This window comes from Lytechinus pictus, chromosome 2, assembly GCF_037042905.1.
Source record: "Lytechinus pictus isolate F3 Inbred chromosome 2, Lp3.0, whole genome shotgun sequence".
In the NCBI taxonomy this organism is placed as follows: domain Eukaryota; kingdom Metazoa; phylum Echinodermata; class Echinoidea; order Temnopleuroida; family Toxopneustidae; genus Lytechinus; species Lytechinus pictus.
This window is the reverse complement of record NC_087246.1, coordinates 49,371,201-49,395,845: the sequence shown is the minus strand read 5'-3', so window position 1 is coordinate 49,395,845 and position 24,645 is coordinate 49,371,201. Positions and strand designations below refer to the sequence as shown.

General features: G+C 34.9%; 1 protein-coding gene across 1 annotated transcript in view; it reads left to right on the top strand.

The window, feature by feature from the left end:
* Positions 1 to 21,368, top strand: part of LOC129254094 (uncharacterized) — a 44,165-nt gene extending 22,797 nt beyond the window's left edge. Inside the window, exons 24-43 of the mRNA XM_064095028.1 lie at positions 365 to 437; positions 1,524 to 1,616; positions 2,445 to 2,519; positions 3,256 to 3,351; positions 4,185 to 4,313; positions 6,095 to 6,179; positions 7,804 to 7,892; positions 8,955 to 9,113; positions 10,193 to 10,252; positions 12,237 to 12,334; positions 13,067 to 13,130; positions 13,619 to 13,690; positions 15,461 to 15,552; positions 16,834 to 16,912; positions 18,064 to 18,106; positions 18,463 to 18,539; positions 19,363 to 19,465; positions 20,410 to 20,484; positions 21,057 to 21,265; positions 21,334 to 21,368. Of these exons, the coding sequence (XP_063951098.1) occupies positions 365 to 437; positions 1,524 to 1,616; positions 2,445 to 2,519; positions 3,256 to 3,351; positions 4,185 to 4,313; positions 6,095 to 6,179; positions 7,804 to 7,892; positions 8,955 to 9,113; positions 10,193 to 10,252; positions 12,237 to 12,334; positions 13,067 to 13,130; positions 13,619 to 13,690; positions 15,461 to 15,552; positions 16,834 to 16,912; positions 18,064 to 18,106; positions 18,463 to 18,539; positions 19,363 to 19,465; positions 20,410 to 20,484; positions 21,057 to 21,115 (1,621 nt within the window). The 3' untranslated portion in view covers positions 21,116 to 21,265; positions 21,334 to 21,368. The remainder of the gene's footprint in view (positions 1 to 364; positions 438 to 1,523; positions 1,617 to 2,444; positions 2,520 to 3,255; positions 3,352 to 4,184; positions 4,314 to 6,094; positions 6,180 to 7,803; positions 7,893 to 8,954; positions 9,114 to 10,192; positions 10,253 to 12,236; positions 12,335 to 13,066; positions 13,131 to 13,618; positions 13,691 to 15,460; positions 15,553 to 16,833; positions 16,913 to 18,063; positions 18,107 to 18,462; positions 18,540 to 19,362; positions 19,466 to 20,409; positions 20,485 to 21,056; positions 21,266 to 21,333) is intronic.
* The last annotated feature ends 3,277 nt before the right edge of the window (positions 21,369 to 24,645 follow it).

The following is a 24,645-nucleotide window of genomic DNA, read 5'->3' as shown; positions in this document are numbered from 1 at the left end:
TATGTAAATGTGTAAAGTTATACATGTACAACAGTATAGTGTCGAAAATCTGTCTATCTGACGGTCAAGCGGATCGGGGTCGCCTTAGCCACTAACCCGTCTCTGTGGTCTAGTGGTTAAGGCACCGGCGTTCAAAGCTGGGGGCCCGGGTTCGATTCCCGGCAGAGACATTTTTTCGGCATCACCAATTTTTCCAAAGGGTAGATAGCTCTTGGGAACCTTGATTTAAGCTACGCTTACCATTGTTCTCTTCATCCATTTCTTTACTATATATATATATATATATATATGTATACATATATATATATATATATATAGATACATATATATATTACTGTTTATTTACTGTATTTTTTTTCTTCAGAGAGATGATGCCAGGTGCAGTAACACCTCTCACTTATAGTGTCTTTGTGTCCGCCATTGATTGGTGTTTACAGGTAAGAATATGTAGAATGAACTTAATCCATTTTGAACTTTTGACCTTATGAACTTTAACTTATAATGAACTTTGACCATATGACTCACGAGTTTGCCACTTGGTGTTTACAGGTATTACAGTTATGAAAGGTATTACGGGTAGTACATTCATGTATTCTTTCCCGGTACGGATATATGTAGAATGTCCTATATCTATTTTGAACTCTGACCTTATGAAATTTAACCAGTAATTAACTTTGACCCTTTGCCTTTTGCCTAAGTGTCTTTGTGTCAACGATTGATTGGTGTTTTATGTGTGAAAATGCATAGAAAAGTGTTGAACTTGCACCAAATGAACTTTGAACCTATCCAGACTTATTATTGATAATTCCATTCCTGTATAGCACATATCACATTATTTTTAATGTCTCCATGTGTTACCAAAAACGTTTGATACTAATACCTTGCATTTTGGCCCCCAACCATTTAAAGTGTGTAGGATTTTCAAGGAATGAATTCTGGCCAGATACCTATTTACTTCACCTGGGTCAAGTGTGGTATATAGATTGATGTATTGGATGTTAGTGCTGTGGCAGGGATTGTCATCTTCCATTTCGCAGTTGGCAGTCAATTCAATTCAATTTATTCAAGTCCATAAAGGAAATTTGTTTCGGGATTTACATACATACATTTCATGACAACATCTAAAAATACATGAGTGAAAGACATGCAAAAGTATGAACGGCAATTATAAAGAAATAGTGTACCATTACAAAAATATATGTATATACAATAATATAATATAATATCAACAAAGAAAAGAAAACTCCTACAAGGCACCATCTCCTCCCTCGCACTTACCCAACAAGAAGGTGAAACAATGTGTCAGTGTGAAGAGAGAGAAAAAGAGAAGAAGAGAGAGAAAGAGGGGCAAGAAAACTTGCCATATTCCATTTGACTGGAAAATTGAAGTACACTCTCTTTCTTCTGTCCAAATTCAGAAATTCCTTACTGGTTTTGGAGGTCCACCTTCAGTTTATATGTAATCTTATTTGAATATATCTTTCCCCACTACACTTTCTTTCTTTTCATCTTTTCAAAATCAGAAATTCCTGACTGGTTTTGGAGGACCACCTTCAGTTTGGCCCTGTTTGAAGTCAGTAGCAACCAGCTGTGGAAAGATCTTCATCAGTCTCACCGTAAGTGTCATAAGAAAGACGTTTTATTAATATGTCATTGACATTTGATCTTATGTACATGTAGCTATAATTTACTTTGATTCCGTTTTCTATGCTTTGATACTTACAGAAATGCCAACCGTTACGGATTCGCCGTATTTGTTCCGATTTTATTCCTCCAATTACGGTGTTACGGCAACAATAAAAAGGTTACGGAGAAAACAACTACAATACATGTGTATTGTGTACTGCTTTGCTGTGCATGTGTATATATGCGTGTATTGTGTATTGTGCATGTATATGCGTGTATTGTGTATACATGTATCGTGCATGCAGCGCGTGTGTGGCCAATGGTAAACCAACGGGAGTTTCTCTACTGAGATTTCTATTGCAAGAGGCGCTTGCTGCTGCTGAATACACAGCGAAGTGCGGAGTGCAAGCCGCGGTTCATGCATGCACAATGTCAATGGCGATTGGGTGGTTGAGCGTATAAACGATGCTACTTCGCGGGATGTTCCTGAGAAATTCCCATTTGTTCGTGACAAATATGGTAAATATTCCTGACAACCATCCCTTTAGGTTGGCATCTCTGTACTTATCTGATCAGCCATCTTGTTCTATTGAAAGAAAAATGTCATTTTGACATGGGGGATTAGAAGTGAAGTGATGCTGAGTTTAGATCCTGATGAAATGCATGACCAAAAGTGGCTTATTCGTTTGTTAGGTGCCCAAATTATTAGAAATATTTAATTGTCGATGTAAAAAAAAAAAAAAAAATCAAATTTTGTATTACTCGTGCTTGCATAGAGAGAGGGTTTTAATCTGAGTGTTCCCTTTTTTTGTCTTCAGAAAGTTGGTGCATGCCATGAGGATTACACAGCAGGGGTTCGCAAGGATATGATGGAGATTGCACTGCTAGGTCAGGTATGGGATACAACAATTAAATCTTCTCTCAATGGGGACAGGGTTCTTGTATTAAACATATGTAATTGACAATTTCACTGGATGATACAGGATATCAGTCAAGAAGAATTATACATAAGGTCCTATGAAAACTTGTTCTCAGAAAATCTATAATTTACTCCCCCCCCCTTTTTTTTTTGGAGGGGGGATAAAAGTGCTAATTTTGACTTTAGATAGATCACATATTAGTAATCCCTCATTCTGTGCAGATATATATACTCCAAGGGTTAAGTAGTTAACATTTTTTAAGATGATGTTGATTTTTTATAAGTCTGTATTATGTTAAACATTGATATGGTGGATAACAGGTACCATAAATAAATTAGAATGTAATTTTAGGCTTCTGAGTCAAGGTCAGAGGTTATTTCAGATCGATTAACTCCGATGAGAATTTCATTCATTATTCTAAAAAATGTTTAATCAAATTAACGTGTATGAGATCGTAATTGAATATCAAAGATGATTTGAAATGAATAACAAGTTTGTAAATAAAGTTTAAAGGTCATTTTTGGGGAAAACCAAGTTTAAGATTTTATAACCAAATAAATGATTTTTCCTCTTTTAAAAAAATAATTCATTTTAGTTTCTTAGTTGTTTTTAAAGTCAGCACTTCCGCTATATTGCATAATGTAAAGCAGGCGAGACTGTTAGCTAGAGGCATTCCACTTATTCTCCATATATATCATTTTCCACACAGCTTCTTGAAGACTTCACAACAGCCGACATCCACTCCTACCATGGGCCCCCAAACCATCTCATCCACAGGATCTGGAATTGTTTTAAGATGATACGGGTAAAATGGCTATCTTCACCTCCCTCACAATCTCGCGATTTCTCTCAGGGCATTTCCATGAAATAATCAATATTTTTGTCTGACCCACCCCCATTCTTTTTCCATTTTCACTTCACTTTACAAATTGCTCAAGCCCCGATAAATTAAGAGCATTCCAAAATTTTCATATAAACTAGAAAACACAAGCAATTCAATTTAGGGAGGTCCCATATATATATATACAAACAATATATACTCGATGGAATCACCCTTTAGTGTCTATTGAGGGCAATTGTCTTCTTGAAGGCATTCAGTCCCTATGAACACTTCCAAGTAGTTTTTACTACATATCAAGAAATGTTAGATTGGCTTTATGTCAAATTCAAATGTCTAGACGAGAAAATGATGTGAACAAGGTGAAAAAGATATTTATCTTGTTTCTTGTATGTGCACCAAGAATATAAAACTTGATGCTTTCGGGGTTACGAATCCTCATTTTTCAAGAAATGTTTAATGTTCAGGGGAATGGAAAATAATGGCTTCCATAACACTATGCAATGTGATAGTCTTCCCCTTGACATGGAGTAGTGGCTTGAATATTGGAGATAGATAATTGAGATTTGGAATGTCACATTAGCACTTTTAATCAATTATCTTGTATTGTCATTTAAAAGAGATATATGGTTGCTTCAATATTGAGGTAAAAGTTTTTTTTTCACTCCTACAGCATGATATTTATTCAACTAAAACTATTCATCTATTTTGGATGTTACAAATAAGAACAATATACAATATTGTTATCTTTAATAATGTGTTGTACATCTAATATGTATATTCATGTATTTCATGTTTAGGTTGTTCTAAATGCCAAGAAAGATGTGGAGAAGTTGGAGAAGAAACTTGACTCTTTTAGGATCAAAGAGTGTCGTACCGCTGCCGGACTATACCAAGAAATAGACTCCAAGATACCGGATCTCTATGAGGTTAGTAAGTTTGAAGTCAAATGCTGTGACATTGTTTTATTATTATCAATGGTTTGAGGATTGCTTGCAATCTGTGAGGATTTATAAAGGTATATTTAGTAGTTTATAATGGATGGCTGTCCTCATTAATGATGATCATTTCGAATAGCAAGTTTTGTAGATGTGGTTTCTTTGGATGATTATAAGAGCTACCATTTACGAAGGACAGTAGTTTATGTCTCACCTGCATAGCAGAGTGAGACTATAGGCGCCGCTTTTCCGACGGCGGCGGCGTCAACACCAAATCTTAACCTAAGGTTAAGTTTTTGAAATGTCATCATAACTTGGAAAATATATGGACCTAGTTTATGAAACTTGGACATAAGATTAATCAAGTATTACTGAACATCCTGCATGAGTTTCACGTCACATGACCAAGGTCAAAGGTCATTTAGGGTCAATGAACTTTGGCCAAATTGGAGGTATCTGTTGAATTACCATCATAACTGAAAGTTTATGGATCTGATTCATGAAACTTGGACATAATAGTAATCAAGTATCACTGAACATCCTGAGCGAGTTTCAGGTCACATGACCAAGGTCAAAGGTCAATGGATATTGGCCATGTTGGGGGTATTTTTTGAATTACCATCATAACTGTAAGTTTATGGATCTGACTCATGAAACTTTGACATAAGAGTAATCAAGTATCACTGAACATCCTGAGCAAGTTTCAGGTCACATGACCAAGGTCAAAGGTCAATGGATATTGGCCATGTTGGGGGTATTTGTTGAATTACCATCATAACTCTGTAAGTATATTGGTATAGTTCATAAAACTTGGACATAAGAGTCGTCAAGTATCACTGAACATCTCATGCGAGTTTCAGGTCACATGACCAAAGTCAAAGGTCATTTAAGGTCATTGAACTTTGGCCATTTTAGAGGTAATTATTAGATTGCTGTCATAACTTTCAAAGTTTATAGATATACATGTAGTGTATAAAATGTGGATATAGGGGTAATCAAGTATCACTGACAAGTTTTAGGTCACATGATCAAGGTCCAATGTCAATGAACGTAGTATTGTATCATTATATGAATGGTGTTTTTTGTGAATAATTATTTAAATGGTGTTTTTCAAAGTCAGCACTGCTGCTATATTGAATCGCGTGATGCAGGTGAGACCGCCAGAGGCATTCCACTTGTTTTAAGTTATGGACGATCATTGTAAATGTTGATTTCATTCCTGTAGAATTTAAGTATAGCGTGAGATATTTATCTACTTGGACGTACAGAACCTATTGAAATGACAGAATTCAGTAGGCAATGAGTTAAAATAAGCCTTGAGTAGCACTACCACTAAAGAGTAACCAGAGATCTATTTAACCATAATTTCTCTTTAATAGAAACATATTGGATTGTGATACGCTAATTAAAGAGATTGCCTGAAACTGATATTTGATCTCTATATTTTGCGAATAATGTATCTTAAATTTGAATTATGGAACTTATTTGAGCTACTACATCTTATAGATAATCTCCTTTTTGCCCTGTGACACAAAATTGAGTGATTGATCGTAAAGCTGATTTGTGTGATTGACTGCACATTTGATCAATGCATTTGTTCATAAAAATACCCCTTCAATCAGTCGCTATGCTTTATGTAACAGGACCCTTGGATTATCTGTGTTGTATAAACAAACATAAAAACAAACGATTATTGATAAGAGTCACAAATTCATTGAAAATGTTATGGAAATCCTCTTAATGAAATTATTGATGATTAATTTGCTTTTTAGGCATGGAGAGCCTCAATGTTTCTGAGTTCAGCTTCCAGCTCTTATAGTAACGTGCTCATGGCCGTCTTAACCAAAGGCTCAGCTAGTGAGTGTGAAAACTCTTTCATTTGATGAAGATAAAGATGATTAATGTCATTTGTATGGATCTATGTATAGCCTAGCCTTAATAGACCTTCTTTAAATTGAAAAAAAGACAAGGTTGAAGCAACATTGTTCGACCAGCTTATCCATTGAAAGCATGTGTTATTCGCCATTCTAAATCAGAAATTTGTTCAGCTAGTAGAAGAAGAGATTTCTGTGCCCCTAAGAAGTTTGACCTGTATCTGTCTTAAAACATTTTGCAAAATATTACTTTCTTATAACAAGAAAATGTGCAGAAATGAATTTAGAATTTGCAGATAAATTTTTTTTGAACATTTTGCATCAGAAATTCAACAAATAGAATATAAAATGAAGGAAACCCTTTGAATCACATTTTATTTTGTTAATGAGTTTTTCCCCAGACAGTGATTCTAAATTAAGTATGAATAAGGAAGGTAAGCAATGCTTACTTTAGAAATCTCTTTGTGAATGATACTTGACATAAACGAAGAACACTATTATGGAAAAGAGAGAGTGGGAGAGACGGGAGAGAGAGAGAGAGATAAATACATGAAAGTTCATTAGATTTCTGAATATCAGGAAGTAATGGACACCTCCGGCCAGAGCATTCCATTTATTGTTCAGCTTGTTAATTACCAGGATGGAAATCTACACACATTCCAAAAAGTAACGTTGGAATTTGAAATGTACTGTCTGCCTTTGAAATTAACATGCTAATTATTTCCAACAGCCATGAAATGTACTCTGGTTTTGGTAAACAAGGAGGAATGTTGCACCTGTTTTTAGTCTTCAGTATTTGAAATTGGGTCAGGGGCCATGGGTTCATTCACCTGTCTTAGATATCATGCCATGAACTTTTTAATTTGTCATGAATTTGAAGATATATTCTTTGAGGTTACACTTCGTAATTCCGAAGGTTCTTTATTCCGAAGGTTCGTAATTCCGAAACACGTAAATTGCCAATACCTCAATGTTCGTTAATCCGAAAATGTAAAAGGGTTCGTTAATCCGAACATTTGTGGCGTTATTCCGACGGTTCGATAATCCGAAAGCGAAATAAGGTTCGTTGTTCCGAAGGTTCGTTAATCCGAAAACGAAATAAGGTTCGTTGTTCCGAAGGTTCGTTAATCCGAAAACGAAATAAGGTTCGTTGTTCCTAAGGTTCATTAGTCCGAAAACGAATTAAGGTTCATTAATCATTTCGTTTTCGGACTAACGAACCTTCGGAATTACGAACCTCATTTTGTTTTCGGATTAACGAACCTTCGGAATTACGAACCTCACTTCGTTTTCGGACTAACGAACCTTCGGAATTACAAACCTCATTTCATATTTGGACTAACGAACCGTCGGAAATACGAACCTTCGGACTAACGAACCTTCGGAATATCCGAACCTTCGGAATAACGAAGCTTCGGAATTACGGTTGTATGCGATTCTTTGATATCAAGATATGATGAGTTATACTTTTAAGGTACAATAGAAAGGCTCAAGGGGCAACCACTGGTTCATGAAAACTGTAGCTCACAAGAAAATTAGTATGTATTTAATTTTACGGTAATAATGATTCTCTTTTATATGCCATTCATAATTTTTTTCTTACTCAGAATGGGAGACAATTCACTACTCAGAAGTAGCCATGTTGCTTTCAACCTGCCCAAATGTTCCCAGTGCAGATGTTCCTATGGCTTTAGAGGTTTGTAATAAAAGTTGTAGGCTAATGGGGTGTTGCAAGAAACTTGCAATCAATTGCAGGTCTATTTTCATTCCCTGTAATCAATCGTATGTCTTGTAATTAATTGTAAATTTGTGATTAATTGCTAACATGATGCTTCTTGCAGTAAGGAGTGTAATCTGGGTCCTGTAACACAAAGGTTAGCGATTAATCGTATGCTTGATTTTCACAATTATTTTAGTCTTTGCAATCACTCGTAGAAAAGTTATACATTGATTGCTGTAGCTTTGTGTTGCGGACCCCTGATTTGCTACAGCTAAAATTGATCTATTTAATTTTAAACTTGTAAAAGAATATTTGCAATTGATTGCAAATAATTTATTGCATCACCCCTAAGTCACTCACCCTTTTTCGAGTGTTTGGTGTGTTCAATCTGCATAATGTTTAAGGTTGAGACGTCAAATTTCTGTTGTTAACATTACTTTCTGTGATGTTCTTTGGCATTTACAAAACGTGTGATAAAGCAACTGTCGATTGTGAAAATCTTAGAAAAATGTAAGTTTCCATGTAGAGAAACATATGCTAAACACTGCGAACAGGTTAGATAGGCATATTTAACATATGCAATTTTCAATCATTTTCCTGATTTTCACAATTTTTTTTGTAATTCATTATTTTTTTGGCTGAAAATTTTTTTGATTCCATAAAATTGATTTTCTTCTGTTTTCTGTGAACATGGGACTCTAATTTAAGGTGAACATGAAGCGGAAGAAGAATGAGAAGAAGAAGAATGAGACAAAGTATTATAGAAGAAGAAAAGAACAATCAGAAGAAAGATATGAGCAGGAAGTAAGATATAAAATGAAGGGGAGGAGAAGAATAAGAAGATGAAGAATAAGAAGAAAAGGAAGAGAAGGAGAATGGGGAAGATGAAAGGGATGAAGAAAAAGAAGAAACAAAAACAAGATAGAAAGAAAATAATAAGAAAGAAGAAAACAACAAGCAGGACATTCTCATCTAAAAAAAGAAAAGTCTCTGTACTGATATATAATATGAATTCTTGAACGTATTCTCTGTTGATAGAACATTGTCAAGGCAGTGATGAAGGAAGGTAAATCTGAAGCCTTTGTTAACTGGGAGCCTTCTAAAGCCCTGCAATGGCTACAGGGAAAAGAGAGCAAGTCTGCAGGCAAAATCTTCAGGAAGTTTCTACAGGAGCAGGGCCACAGATGCATACGAGAAGTAAGTATAATTTTATTTACCATCACTGGTATACTAATGGGGGATGCTTGGGGCTTGGAATGCCCCCCCCCCACCCCTCCCCCGCATTTTTTTTGGGTATTTTGTACATGATAATTTTACACATAATTTCCTTGAAATTCAGCTTACTACTATTTCACTTCTTTTTATGAACCAAATATATGACAGAATATCTATCTCCCAGAGTGTGGTGTGGTTTTGACGCTCGCACACTCATTTAAAAAAAAGAAATAGTATACTAGTACTATATCGTAACTGAGTCCCCTCAAAATTTTGCCACATTATGACAGTGAATAAGAGGTAACTCTAAAAGTAACTATTTGGTTATTGGTTTCACTCCACCTGCAACCCCTCTTTGCAGCCTTGGTTTCATGAAAATTCTGGAAAGTTAGCGAACAAAATTAAGTTCATGGAATCAAACAGCTTAGAAATCGGGAAATTTGCCAATTTTGTATTCAAGATGTTTTGAGTGAATTTGAGCAACTTACCAATGAGATGCCACTTTTCAGTCAAAGTAGGTAGTCTTACTTGTGTTGTCATATTTTGACATAAAAAAACCCCACTTGTTGATTTCCAGAAGGCCCATAGTAAAAATTTCCCTATTTTGATTTAATATCAATTTTGAATGTGTCCTTGCTTGCAGTTATCACATTTGTGGTTAGGCTTTGCACTCATGCCATGGCTCTTGGAATTGGCTTCATACCTCTTAAATCAAGGTGAACCCGAGAGGACAAAAATGTAACATATATTATATATGTTACCTTTAAAAAAAAAAAATTAATAGTTGCTAAATGTGGTATGTGCTTCTGTGAAATTGTAACCCAGTGAGTGGAGAATGCACAGGCTCACATAATGTCGGGCATAATGGAAAGATCTCCCCAATACCTGCCGCTTGAGCAAAGATTTAGCGCTTTCCCATTGACAGTAGTATTATATTATTATTATTGTTATCAGTAGTGATGTTGTTTTTATTAGCATTTTTATTATAATTATTATTATGTTTATTATTATTTTTGTTATTAATATCATTATTATCATTTTATATTTTGTTGTCTTTTTAGTCTGAGTTCAGGGAGGCATCGTGGAAGATGCAACCAGTGAAAGTCATTCCAGTCATACAGGTATGTACGGCTACATGTATGGAGAGAGAGGGGGTGGGAGGTAGACACACAGCAGAAAGAGAGAGAAAGGGAGATGAGGATGATAAAAGGTTGGGTTAGAGGAAAAGAGACAATGAAAGAAAGAGAGAGAGAGGGGCGGAGTTAAAGGGGAATCCAGCCTTGGCCATAAAATGTTGTGTTGGAAAGGAGAAAAATAAATTAAACAGAATGGCGAAAGTTTGAAAGAAATCAGACAAGCAATAAGAAAATTATAGCTGCTTTAAAATTGAGATCACTAATAGTATGTAGATTTCAAATTGGCAACTGGGTAAGTAAATTCTGACAAGGGGCAAGGACAACTTTCCCATAAGCCATGTACTTTATTATCAGGGATTTGTGGTTTTCTCCTAAGTACCCATTCCCATGGGGCAGTAATCTAATTATAATCCAGGTAGTACATTGTTTTATGTCCTCATGAAAGAAAAATATAATTTGAAATAAAACTTTTGGGGAAAATGACATTTTAGCCATAATATGTATTGGAGTACATGAAAGAGTAGTCCTTGCCTTACATCACTATGACATCCCATATGCGGCCAATTTGAAGTCTCCATGGGTATAGTGATTACCAATATTTACAACTTTTAAAAATTCATAACTTTCTTGTTGTTTGTCCAATATTGTTCAAACTTTCACCTATCAACTTGTCTGATTTTTCTTTTTCTTATAAAAACAAGTTTTTATTTGGGTTGGATTCCCCTTTAAGAAAGTGGAGGGAGACAGACAGAGAGCGAGGTAGAAAAAAATTAATAGGAATTTAATAGTGAGATGATAAAGGAGATTGGGCACTTTTTGTATCCATCTGTTCACCTTATTGGCAGTATGAGTTTGAAAATGATGCTTTTCATCCTGTTGGTGGTTAATCTAAGGACATTAGCAGTTACTGTAGCATTTTCTTGAAGTTAACTCTTAAGTTCTCTTTTGGATGTTTCTATTGTATCACCTCTGTATTAGTAGACATTTGTCATAAGTCGCACAAAGTTTGTGTTGCATTGACTTCAGGGCCCTGTCTTACAAAGATTGATTGGATCAATCGCAACTATGGAAAGCCAGCAAAGTCAAAAAAAATTCTAGATATGAATGTATATCCATAAATTCATTGATTTCTTGACAATTTGGTGTGTTCTTTGGTTTACAAAGGACATTTTGCAAATTTCCTGTAGAAAAAATTATGACACTGTTGGATTTCCATAGACTTACAATTGATTGGATCAATTGTAACTCTATGTAAGATGGGGCCCAGGTCAACTTGTAAGTCAGTCCTTGATCACGTCAAGTGTTCAGAATGCTGGATGTCTAACTCAACTATCTTACTATAGTTGAATCGCAATCTCTTCAAACGGTATCTTCATTTTCTTGTTGGTCTGTGTTGGAAGTATGCGTGGGTGATATTGAGTTCACAAGTATGTCACATAAATTCCTAGTATGTCGATAAGATGTGACTGGTGGTTTAGGGAAAATTTTGCGCAGTTTGTCACATTCACTGATTAGGGGAAAGTGTTTGTGAATGACGCAGGAAACATTGGCTGTGGCGGGTGTGTAAGTGATGGGGAAGTGTATGTCGTTGGATGTGTTTCGTTTTTTGTAGTTGAGGAGGTCTTGGCAAGGGGTCTGTGATGCCCGGGATATTTGTTGTTTGACCATGTTTGGGTCATCGTTTCCTTGTTTTAGGTGCGTCTCTAATTGTTAGAGATGATGGGAGGCTTTATCTGGGGTATAACAAATGCGTCGGATGCGTATAGCTTTTCTGTATGGGATGCTAGTGAATATATGTTTGGGATAACGTGGGATGAGAGGAGGAGGTATGCATGCTTGTGATGATGGCCCATATTATGCCATCATGTTCCAATGTGGGAATGTTATCCTTGACAGTAAGTAGAACTGTCTGTCAGACCCAAATTCATATAATATTATTTGCTGAGCTTGTTTTCTTTATATGTTTTAGTCCATACTGAAAGGTGGAAACATTTCTCGTTCCAAGAAGGAGCTGAGTGTTAATGATGCCATAAAGCAACTCAAATCACCCATCACTTTCTTTGAGAGGTATAGTTGATCCACATTGACATAACTTTAAGAATTTCAATATTAAGTTCATTTCTTATTTCCCATAGAGAGCAATATTTTCCTGTTGTGACAAAATTAATGAATGAAAATGCTGATTTCTGTCACTATAGTGGTCGCCGCCAGTCAGAGCCGTCTACCATTTGAATTTTCTGACCAGCACTCAATTTAATATTGGATCTGCCCGACCGGTATTTATTTCTCCTCGCTGACAAACAGATAATATGAAAATGATAAAATCAAGAAGGTTTTGTTCTCCTGGAAGGTGTCAGACCACCACTAAAATGTCTCTGGTGACAACTCTGACCAGCAGTGAAATCTTGAATGAATTTTGTTTTCCAGTTAAAAGGTCTTATACACTATATACAACATTAGTGTATACATTACTCAACAGTAAAGATTTTTTTTAAATTTCAGATGTAGGTGCAGGAAACATATATTGATAACATTCATAATAATATGTTTCAAGTCAGTGTCATCATCATTTACGCTGTTATAGTAAATTGGCATTTATTTAATTGTTACTGTATAAAAAAGGGAAAATATGCATGCACTGTGAGATACATGTAAATGTATATATAATAAAATGAGGAATGTAATGCAGTCAGGGGTTACTGGTAATGAAAGTTTAAATGGCCACTAGTCGTCAATGGTATGTGAGGAATCATATATTAGTTGGTAAATATATGGGCATTATTGTTTTTCTTTATGTAGGATGATTCTGAAGATCTTCATTCCCAAGGCTAGAGTGGCTGTTGGACACAGAGAGTGGGGAAAGGTACTCCTGCAATTATTCAGTCTTTCTAATTAATTGATTAATCATTGAATAACCTATTATCTTTTTTTTTTTTTTATTCATTCATATGTTTTTGTGTGTTTGTTTGTTTATCTATTCAGACTGTATCGAAATGTACACAAGCATGTCATGAAAGGATCTGTATTTTAAAGAGGTGTGAAATAAATGAATCTGAATCTGATACTTTTTAGTGTCTGATAAACCCAAATTCGATTTTATCACAATTAAATATACTTGGAATTCTTTCTCTATTGCACACCCCCCCATCTCTGAATCATATGTTTTTGTTTGTTTCCTCGCAAATGAGCTCCTTTGAAAAATCACTTATTCGAGAACGAGCTTTGTGATTTCAGCATTATGAATTGAGTATGATATTGACAAAGAGTAAACACTCCTACTTTTCTCACTTTGTGAACAGACCTAGCCCATATGACATTTTCCCCATTTTTAACCCCGTAAAATCTTTCTAGTCTCTTGCAGTTAAGATGCATAATCACTTGAAAGAAGGATACTGGAGACTGGCCCAGCTCATGGTAGAAGAAGTAAGTATTTTGGGTTGGCCAAATACCTGATGAATTTAATTCTCAGCAATATTATATCATTATCTTGAGGATAATATGGTTATAATTGCATAGACTGTTTGATTTCATCAGATGGTATCACATTATTATTTTTTTTGAGCGATCATTCCATGAGTTTACTAATTTGAAAATCTAGTTTTGTACATTCAAATGGAAGATATGTAACTTTTAGGAAATTTAGAAACATCAACATACAGGATTTTATGAATTACATAATGACCAAAACAGGAATCAAATATCATTACGTCAGACCCCCATTTGCAGAAATACCGCAGTTTAGATTGCAAACTGCGGTATTAGACCCCATTTTGCATTTGAAATCTAAAAAATCATTTCCAAGCCCTGGGGGTCGTTTCATAAAGCTGTTCGTAAGTTAAGAGCGACTTTAACAACGACTGGTGATCATCGCCAATGGTTTGTACCATTTACCGCAAGACAGGATCACCAGTCGCTCTTAACTTACGAACAGCTTTATTGAACACCCGCCTGATCAACCCCGCCGCGCCAGGTAATCCCCACAGGCCAGATTATGAGCGTTGAGCCAAGGACAAAATGATAAACAACAGCTGTGCTATTACGTAAGTCTTCTCTGCCTGTAGAAGGACCTTCGGAATTAAATTATTGTATTCGATATTTAATCACGTTTTCAAAGGCATATTGTATTCAGAAATTCAATGCTAGCCCATTTTCAATTTCGAACGAAGAAAATCAACCTCGAAATAAGGAAAGTAAGTGAATAAAAAATGCCGACATGTTTTCTCGGACCGCACTCGGGCTGTTGTGTTATCTTCGGACCGAGGTCAAGAAACAGGTGTTTTGATAGTTACATTGCATGCCTGGGGCAGTAGGGTTTTCGTACTTGGAGAAGAGAATTCATTGAGAAAAACTGGGGTATAGTGTTCTCAAATGGAGGTTTATCGTCATGATAAAAACTTTTGATGATACGATGCAGTTGATAACTGGGAAGACATATGCCTCCGGAAATTAAAAGTGAGAAGTAAAAATTTCCCCTGGTTAAACGAATCTCTGTACAATTTGATGATACAGAGAGACAATGTAAAAACTAAGGCTAAATCATGTGAAGATGATAACCTATGGAAAGAGTAAAGGCACTTGAGAAACAAAGTCTCTTCAGAAAACAGAAAAGCAAAAAAGATATATGAAAACTAATTCATATTATGTTGCTATTCAGGAATAAATCTTGAGCAGTGACTGAGTGTATGATCCCGTTTTCACAAACCTTGATAGCAACTTACTCGAAACATGCCATTTTGATTGGTTGCAAGCAAATTTGTTATAGAATTCTGGTAGTGTTTACAGATTACAATTTTGCAAATTTGGCTTTGCAGCAACAGTGTCATTTCCGTTTGTTTTAATCTACATGCAAACACACCATTAATGATGACATCACTCATAAGGTACAATGTAGTGAGGTACAGGTAACTCTTCCTATTAAAGTCAAATCTCCTGGGACCACAGACATCGACTTGGGTGAATATTCGATTAATGGAAGGTCGGCTTAGGCAGTTACTTGTTGTTAAAATGAATAATCTTTTCTTAATGAAATTTTGCTTAATGAATTATTGTACTTCCATATTCAATGTTACATGTACCTTCATATTTTATTTCATCAATTTATTATTTGAGTTATTGATTTTTTCTTTATCATGAATGATAGGGAGTATATTCAAATAAAACAAATAATCATCCTCACCCCATCTTGCCCTCCAGGGAAGGCTACCTGAGAGTGATCTGATCTTCTTTCTCACTCATCGTGAGATAGGTCTCCTCCTGAAGAACAGGTCTCCGCTCATTTTATCAAAGTAAGTCACCAACAGTCGTCTTCTACTTGCTTACATTGAATATATGAACTTCTGTTTTGGATGATGATTTTGATTTAGGCCAATATTGGAAAAAAAATCACCTGAGATGATTTATTATATGTAAAAGATATGAGTTAGTTGGGGAAAGGTCATTTGTGTTAAAGGAGAATGAAACCTTTGGAACAAGATAGCTTGTGTGAAAACAGAAAAATCAAAGTAACAGATCAACGAAAGTTTGAGAAAAATCGGACAAATAATGGGAAAGTTATGAGCATTTGAATATTGCGATCACTAATGCTCTGGAGGTCCTCACATTGGCAAAGCGACAAAGATGTGTGATGTCACTTGTGAACAACTCTCCCCATTACTTAAGTACATATTTCACTTAAATTGCCTCTTTTATCACATCTATCAGTAGATCATGAGTTTTTTCTATAGAAGGGCATGTAATACAGATTTTTTAAGAATACATCATGGATAAAGAGTTTGTATCACCTTAAGAAAAAGCAAAGAGACATTTTGGGGGTATTTTATAGTCCATCAAAGGGAAAGTTGTTCACATGTGACATCACACATCCTTGTCGCATTGCCAATGGGAGGATCTTCAAAGCATTAGTGATTGCAATATTCAAATGCTCATAATTTCTCATTTTTTGTCCGATTTTTCTCAAACTTTCTTTGTTCTTATTCTTTGATTTTTCTGTTTCGACACAAGCCTATTTGTTCCAAAGGTTTCATTCACCTTTAAGAATAAGTCCAATAATTTGATTGAAGGGGAGCGTCTGACTCATTTATTTCTTTCTTTCAATATGTAGAAATAAAAACATACAGATTAATGGTACATGTATATCTTTACATTTTAACGTTTGTGGATATTATTTGATGGAAACAGCCATACAGTATATATACAAGATGCCATTCATTTAATTTCTCTTATGCTAGGTCTCAGATTTGTATGACTATAAAGTATGTTGTTTACTGTTGGTAAGTTTTATATCACATGGTTTATAATGTATGACCCTGGCGGTGTTAAAGTTAAGCAGGACCTAGAGTCGTGCTTAAATGCCACATGGTCTGTAACGCGCAATCATATTGATAAGTACACAGTCGTGCGTGTCCACTTATCATGAATTGACCAATGTGGTGATGCATTTTATATCGCATGCAAATGGGAATTTAAGTATGATTTTAAGTCGCAATTAACTCTATGAAACACCCCCTGAAGTATTATTATGCTTTGGGAGTATGAAATCACCATGAGAATCAACTTTATTTCCCCAGAGCGATCCGTCGTAGGAAGCTGTTGCCTGTCCAGATGGCCATGAACTACCCAGAGGTATTCAGGGGAAGTCCCCAGCCAGTAAGTTCAAGCTCATGATCAAGTGTTTAGTTCCACATAGCAAATGCATATGTACAATCGTGTACATTTATATGATAATAAAAATCAAAAGGGCAGAATCATAATGTGGTGGGGAAAAACAGAGGTCTATTGGCTATCAAGACTATTCCTGGAGATCGTATGACCTGTCTAAATTGTTTCTAAAATATTCTGAAAGACAACGTAGAAATATGAAGATTTAAAGACAAAAAATACATTAACAGACAAGATTGAACTAGATAAATCCATTACAAAAATCACCAACAGAAAGGTAAATCATTTAAAGGGAAGTAATAAAAGTTATAATAATAGTTTTTATAAAGCACTTTTCCCAGAATGTCTCAAAATGCTTTACAGCATATTACCCCAGTCATTGGATTCATTTCAATTCACCACAAAAAGTGCACAATTTCACTCCCTTCCATTCATCGCAGCCTCATAATGGCGCTGGTAAATTCAAACATACAATATCTTTCGCATCCTACTGGGTACCCATTTAGCACATGGGTCGAGAGTGGCAAAGTGTGGATTAACACCTTGGCAAAGGACGCTAGACCGCGATGAGATTCGAACACATGACCTTCTGTTTACAAGGCGAGAGTCAGAACCACTACTCTACGGCTCTTCCAAGTTATGCCTAAAAGATGTTTTGTTTAAGAATATGTGCTGCTTGGCTTGAAGTTCCTGGTATGATTGCTTCCATATTTTTGGTCTGGCATAAATAATGTTTGCACTTTAGAAATTATAAGTTAACATTGGTAGATAGAAAAGACTAGATTGTCAATTCTAACGATTTTTTCCACATCTCTATAATATATTAAACAATTATCTAGAACCTTTTGTATATTCTAAGAGTAGGAAACCATTAAGATTCCAATTTTCCTTATCATGAATTATAATGATATATATCATATTTGGAATATAGAGGCAGAGCAGCAGAAAGTATGTAAACTAAAAAATATCACATTGCATGTTTCTGTTCAATTATCCTTTGCTTAAGAATATACTCATTGATGTTATAAATCCGTATTCATAATTAATTGGGGTGGTCATATACTAAGTAGTATATGATTTGTGTAAACATTAAAAAATGTTATATTCTTTAACATTTTGATCTTTTATTTGTATTCCAGATAGAGACACAGAGGAAGACAAATGCTCTTGTGACACTGAAAGGTACAAATTATGATACATCGAAGTAGGAGACAAAAACAAAATCACAATTAGTGTTAACTACGACTGCGTAACAAAATATATTGAGAGGTGACGTATTTTGGATGTATAATGATGGAGGTATTGCTTAAATATATATTTAGAATATATCTAATCATATATCATTTTAAATCATATATCTGATATTATGTTGAATTGTTCAGAAACAGAGACAACTTATTTCAGAAAGGTGCCGCATTAATGGGGCGTATATACATATTTTATGAAATTGTCCTTGTGGTATTTCTAAAAATTGATAGCCAATGAATTTGACCTCTTCAACTTGATTCCACATTTCTACCATTCTCATCCCATCTCAGGTCTACCAGTATGCCAGGGTCGTGTAGAGGGTACTGCTAGAGTAGTGACAAGATTGGAAGATGCTGGTACTATCCAGGTAGGAAAGTTCTGTGTATGGGTTAATCCCCCTTCTTGAGTATGTATGAAGAAGCAAAGCCCTATAAGATTCCTATTAAATATCCAAATTAATCTGTCATTCAAATTAATGCAGTGTTACAGTGAGTCAAAATGCTGAGGGGATTGAGAATTGTACATGGGTGGACATGGCTATTTGCAGAATTTTTTACCTGGGGGCAAGATGCATGAAAGTTTTCAAAGACACTCGGAAGTGAGGGAGTGAAGTGACCGTGCTTGTCATAGGGCAGAGCTTCCAACCATTACATATTTGCCGTAATTATTACTGTTTTTGTAACCATATTATGACAACAGTCTCCAGAGCCCGTAAAAAAAATGAGATCAGCATGAAAATCAGAAAAACATATATTGTTATCGGTTACTAATCAATTTATCAAACATAATTCACATGATTGCCAAATGGTCATCATGCCATGCCATTACCAGTTTTGTTCATATGATTGATACTTATTTACTTAGAGCCCAGATCGTGCTATAGGGGCACTTTGTGGTATAGCAATAGTACCATCAAATAATGTTTCGAAATTATTCATTTGCATGTTATTCTGTATTGGGACGTCAATTTCTTTCATTTTCAGTATCTTTATACGTAACTTGTTTTATACATATGATTTATTGTGAATTTTGTTGTGCACAAGACATTTTTGTTTTTAGTGTTTTCAATTGTACATATTGAAAGAAAGAAATTAGAAATAAGTCCTCTCGTAATCTTAAATCACCTATCTATAACTGTGAGTCCAAGGTTACAGTGTTTTTTGTTTTTGTGTCAATTTTTGTTTTTGCAGTCTGGTGATATCTTGATAGTGATCTTCACAGATGTTGGTTGGAGTCCTTATTTCCCTCTGATTGGTGGGTTGGTGACAGAGCTAGGAGGACTCATCTCACATGGTGAGAACAATTTATGTACTCATATGATAATGATAATAATAATGAACAGTTATTGTATAGCGCATATCACCTTATGAATAACGTCTCTATGCGCTTCCAAAGGACTTGGATATTATTACCCCGGCTGCAGCTCAAGCAGCTAGCTTCCAGCGCTCGGTATTTCAAAGAATGAATTCCTGCCGGGTACCCATCCACTTCACCTGGGTTGAGTGCAGCACAATGTGGATAAATTTCTTGCTGAAGGATACTACACCATGGCTGGGATTTGAACCCACGAACTTCAATTTCGAATTCGGAGACTATAATCCCCTGTTCCACAAAGATCCAGCATATCTGCCAATTGTACCTAATTTAGAGGGACAGTCCCAGTTTTTGGTTAAAGATAGAGCCTCCTCTTTTTATAGCAGCATGTTTTTTTCGTAAAAGAGAGAGTCACCTCAACCACTGTGCTATAAATTTGTAAAAATGTGTTTGTTCTAATGCACTTGCATAAGAAACTCTGCAAAATCCCTATTTTCAGCCTCTGTCTTCCCATATTTACACTTTGTTGGGTTTCAGGGTTAGCAGGGATGTCACAGAATGCTGGATTATAAGCACTTGGGATGTTGTGCAGCAATGAGGAATATATTTTTGGAGACATAAGAAAAATAGCTTCCAACTAGAATTGACTTGAAATTTGCTATTCGATGAGTATATTTGTAAAAAGGGCATACCCAAGATTTTTTTTAATTTAGATTAAAAGAAAGGTGAAGGGGATTTGTAATATGTAAATGTGGCTAATGATTGGATAAAAACAATCCTTGTATTTTTTTTTTTCATGTCTTTACTTATAATTGAAAAAGAAAGGAAAGTTATTTGGAAATAATTAAGCAAGAAACAACATACATGAATATATGATTTTCATATGTAGGCCTATATTATTTCTTAAACCATATATACTTCAGGTGCTGTTGTTGCTCGTGAGTATGGCATCCCATGCATAGTCAATGCTAAAGGAGCAACTGCCTCTTTCCAGTCGGGTAAGTGCTTGCATTGATTAATCTAAGTGATATTTCTTTTACCAGCTCAATTCAATGTGATACAGGAACTATGATGTCCACCTAGCTAAAGGATCAAAAGCCAAGGAGGAGAGAAATATAAGAGCCTAAATATCTCCATACACCAAGAGGGAAAAATCTTCATCTTGCTATTTTCTTTATTTCAGTTTGAATTCACTTTTTTCATTTCTAATTCTACAGTATATCAGTTTTGAACTTAGCAAGATATAAAAGATGTAGATTAGTAAATAACTTTGCAATTCATTTATTTTACATATCAACATGTACAATGCAAGTATTATCCCTTTTTCAAACTCTAATTCATGGCCTCCAGGGTCCCGTAACACAAAGGATAGCGATTAATCATACGCTTGATTTTTGCGTTTGATTGTACATTGTAGTCAATGGAATCAATCGTATAAAAATTTTCTACGATCATTGCTATGCTTTGTGTTACGGGCCCCAGACCTCTCATTACTTTAGCTTTAAACATGATGTTTTCTGATTATGAAGTTTTAGGGACCGTTGTATTTTTGTTTTTTCTCTTTTTTTAGGAGATCATGTTGTTCTTGATGGAACCAAAGGCACTATCCAGAAGATCTCATCAGCCTAACCAGTAGGCCTAATGACGATTATAGTGAAATAAAGTATTATAACAGAACAATCAGTTAAATCTTTAAAAAAAGAAAGGTAGATAGATTGATTGATAGTATTCAATCCATTCATCATTTGAAAAAAAAAGCAGGGTCCATTTAAAGCAAACATACAATTTACTATCAATAACTGGGATATATTTATTTGATTTGCTAGTTCATTACAATTAACTGGCACATACATAACATGAAAATCATAATATAATACAATATACGAAGAGGCAACTAGAAAGGCAAATCGTTATTTGCGCTGCCACCTTATCCAAACTGGAAATTGCAAATCTTATGAAATATATGATGTGATGAAATATATACGAGATTGAAATATTGAGTGTAGAAATGGGGGGAGAAATGGGGGGAAATGCAAAGAGAGATTAATCATTAAACTCATGTTAAATGTAGACAAATATGCTTCTTATCGAATGAGGGATATTCTGTGTATAATCAAACATCTGGATGATTTTCAGTCATCAACTATCTAAAAAAATTAATGATCAAGAATCGCCATACACCATGCCTGAGAGCATCCAGCTGGTAGACAGCGTGGATGGCATAGCACAGTGGCATGCGACGACACACAGAGACCATGATTGCGTGAAGAAGAATTATCAACATTATGGTGTTACCATTGTCACAAAATTGTAGATATCTTGATGAATAAGTGACCACTTGTCTTGAATAGCTCTAATCATTCCTATCTAATCAAAATGTTTTCACTTATGATAGAATTAGCAGCTGATTCGGTCATTTCGATATTGAATCCAGGGGCCCGTCTTTCAAAGTGTTGTGATTGATTCAATCAACCGCAACTGTGGAAAGCCAGCACAGTCAACATTCAAAATACATGCTTGTTTAAAGTGTTTTCTAGATATGATGTATACTCATTGATGTCTTGACATTTCAGTACGCTTCTCTTTGTTTAAAAAGGACAATGTGCAAAGTTCCTGCAGAAAAATTTATGATGTGGAAGGATTTCCATGTAATTGAGGTTGATCGGATCAATCATAACTCTTTGTAAGACGGCCCTGGACAGGTTTACTGACTGCCTTTTAAATTATTCTTCATCTCTAAAAGACATGTATGCATGGATATTATCAGTAACTCACAGTAATGCCATTTTACTGCTTGTAAATCATTGTTAATACAGAACTCAAAGGAGAATGAAACCCTTGAAACCAGCTGAATCCATATCAAAGAGAAAAATCAAAGACACATATTGTTGAAAGTTTGAGGAAGATTGAATGAATAATAAGAAAGTTATGAGCATTTGAATATTGAGATCACTAATGCCATGTAGTTCCTCCCATTGGCAATGCGACCAAGATCTGTGATGTCACACACGTACAACTCCCTCATTACTTTAGTACTTATTTCACTTATATTCTCACTTTTATAGTCTATCACAAGGTGAGGTGTTCTCTTTATGAGAGGACAAGTACATGCAGAGGTTTCACAACATTATATCATTGATGAATCGTTTGTCATATGATTAGAATGAGCAAAAAGAGATGTTTTGGGGTATATTTTCAGTGTCCAAAAGGGGAGAGTTGTTCATCTGTGACATCATAGATCTTGGTCGCATTGCCAATGGGAGGATCTCCATAGCATTAGTGATCTCGACATTCAAATGCTCATAACTCTTCTATTGCTAGTCCTATTTTACTCAAACTTTTGATTTTTCTGCTTTCACAAAAGCTAACTTGCTCCAAGAGTTTCATTCTCCTTTAAAGTTATTGGTCGAAGTGAAAGGATGGGAACCAGGGTCATATGCTTGATATTCATGATTAATTGCACATTGTATTCAATGCAATCAATTGTAAAAAAAACCAATTCTACGATGATTGCTAAGCTTTGTGTTACGGGACCCAGGCCAGGTGTTACTCTTCATATTCGTCTATGTACTTAAATACCTCTGAACTGCAACTCGATGTAAAAGAGCTAGTGCAAATAATAGGGGGGGGGGGGGGAGTATGCCACAGAAAATGTGATATCATATTCCCTCTCTACATTTATTTGAAAATTTTGTTTTTCTTGTTGCAATCTGTTTTCATGTATACATCCTGAAGAAGCTATTTTCTCTTAATTTCTTCTTAGAAATCTGATAAATATATGACAAAAAACATCTGTATTATATAGTTACTTTGACATTCCTAAAAAAATTGTTTCTAAAGCAATCAGCACATTTGTATCGAACGTACATTTTATTCACTAGGGAGGAAATGGTAATGACATTTTGAAGTCTAGAATAATTTTTATCATTCAATTTATCGCTATTTCTTTTCTAGAGATGGAAATGATCTATTTTCCACATGTTCACATTGTTTTATTCTTAATGAAAAATACCCACATTATTTTAAGCTTTAAAAATTGTGAGAATATTGTATACAGGTACACATTTTTACAAAATATTTTGATATATTCTTAGTATTGGATTATGTCTCAGGATGATCTATATTGAACAAAAATTCTATCTGGTGCTGTCTTGATCATTGTCTTCAGGTGTACCATCAATATAGAAGTAGCGCCTACTTCAATACATTCAGTTATACTCTTTTAAAGGTACTTGTAAAAATTCACATTAATCATTTTTAATGATATATCTTGGGTGCACGTAATGATACTTTTTTTAAACTAGGATTTTAGATGTTTTTATATGTTTTATATCATTTGTATACTTATACATTCCATTCTATGCTTTAAATCAGTATTGTTCAAGGGCAGTGCCATTGAATATTTTTATCCAACCTCCTGTATATGGGACCTTTTTGAAATTATTGACATCTGAATAATTTTAATGTGCTCAAATGATAATGGCTTGAGAAGGCAATAAATTGAAATAAAAATTGAGAAAAAATGGGGGTTGGATGTACAAAAGGTTTATTATGATATGGAATTGCCCTCAAGTTAAAATATGAAATCTTTCAATTGCCTTGGTAGTTGTAAAATCTTTAAAAGATTAATATATTTGAATCAGATGATTTTTCAAGTATTTTGATTATTTTATATTAATTAAAGTATAGTTATTGATAATGCTTGTGACAAATTTTACGGAAGAAATAGCTTTGTACTTTGTGCAATATGATCAACTTTAATATGCCTTAATTTGTTGCAGCTGTATTTGAATTTATGCAAGAGGAAAGGTATTGAATAAATTGAATTTGATAAATAATGGATGCATTCAAATATTTGAAATTTGAATGAAAGACCTTTATATTACTACTTTGATACTTATATTCTTATGAAATATAATGTCCCGAATTCACAAGGGTGGTTTTTAAAACCATTGGTTGAACCCATGGTTTATGCAGTTGTCCTGTACAAATTACGCTTATACCGCGTATATTTGAATTGATGAGTCCACTCTTCAAACAGTGGACTCATGAATAAAATAGCGTACTTAACCATGGCAACAGGTGTCAATTTTGCGCACTGTGACAAAAGCGTGCATCAGTCAGCATCGGACATTTTTTAACATATGCGGTAAATAAGC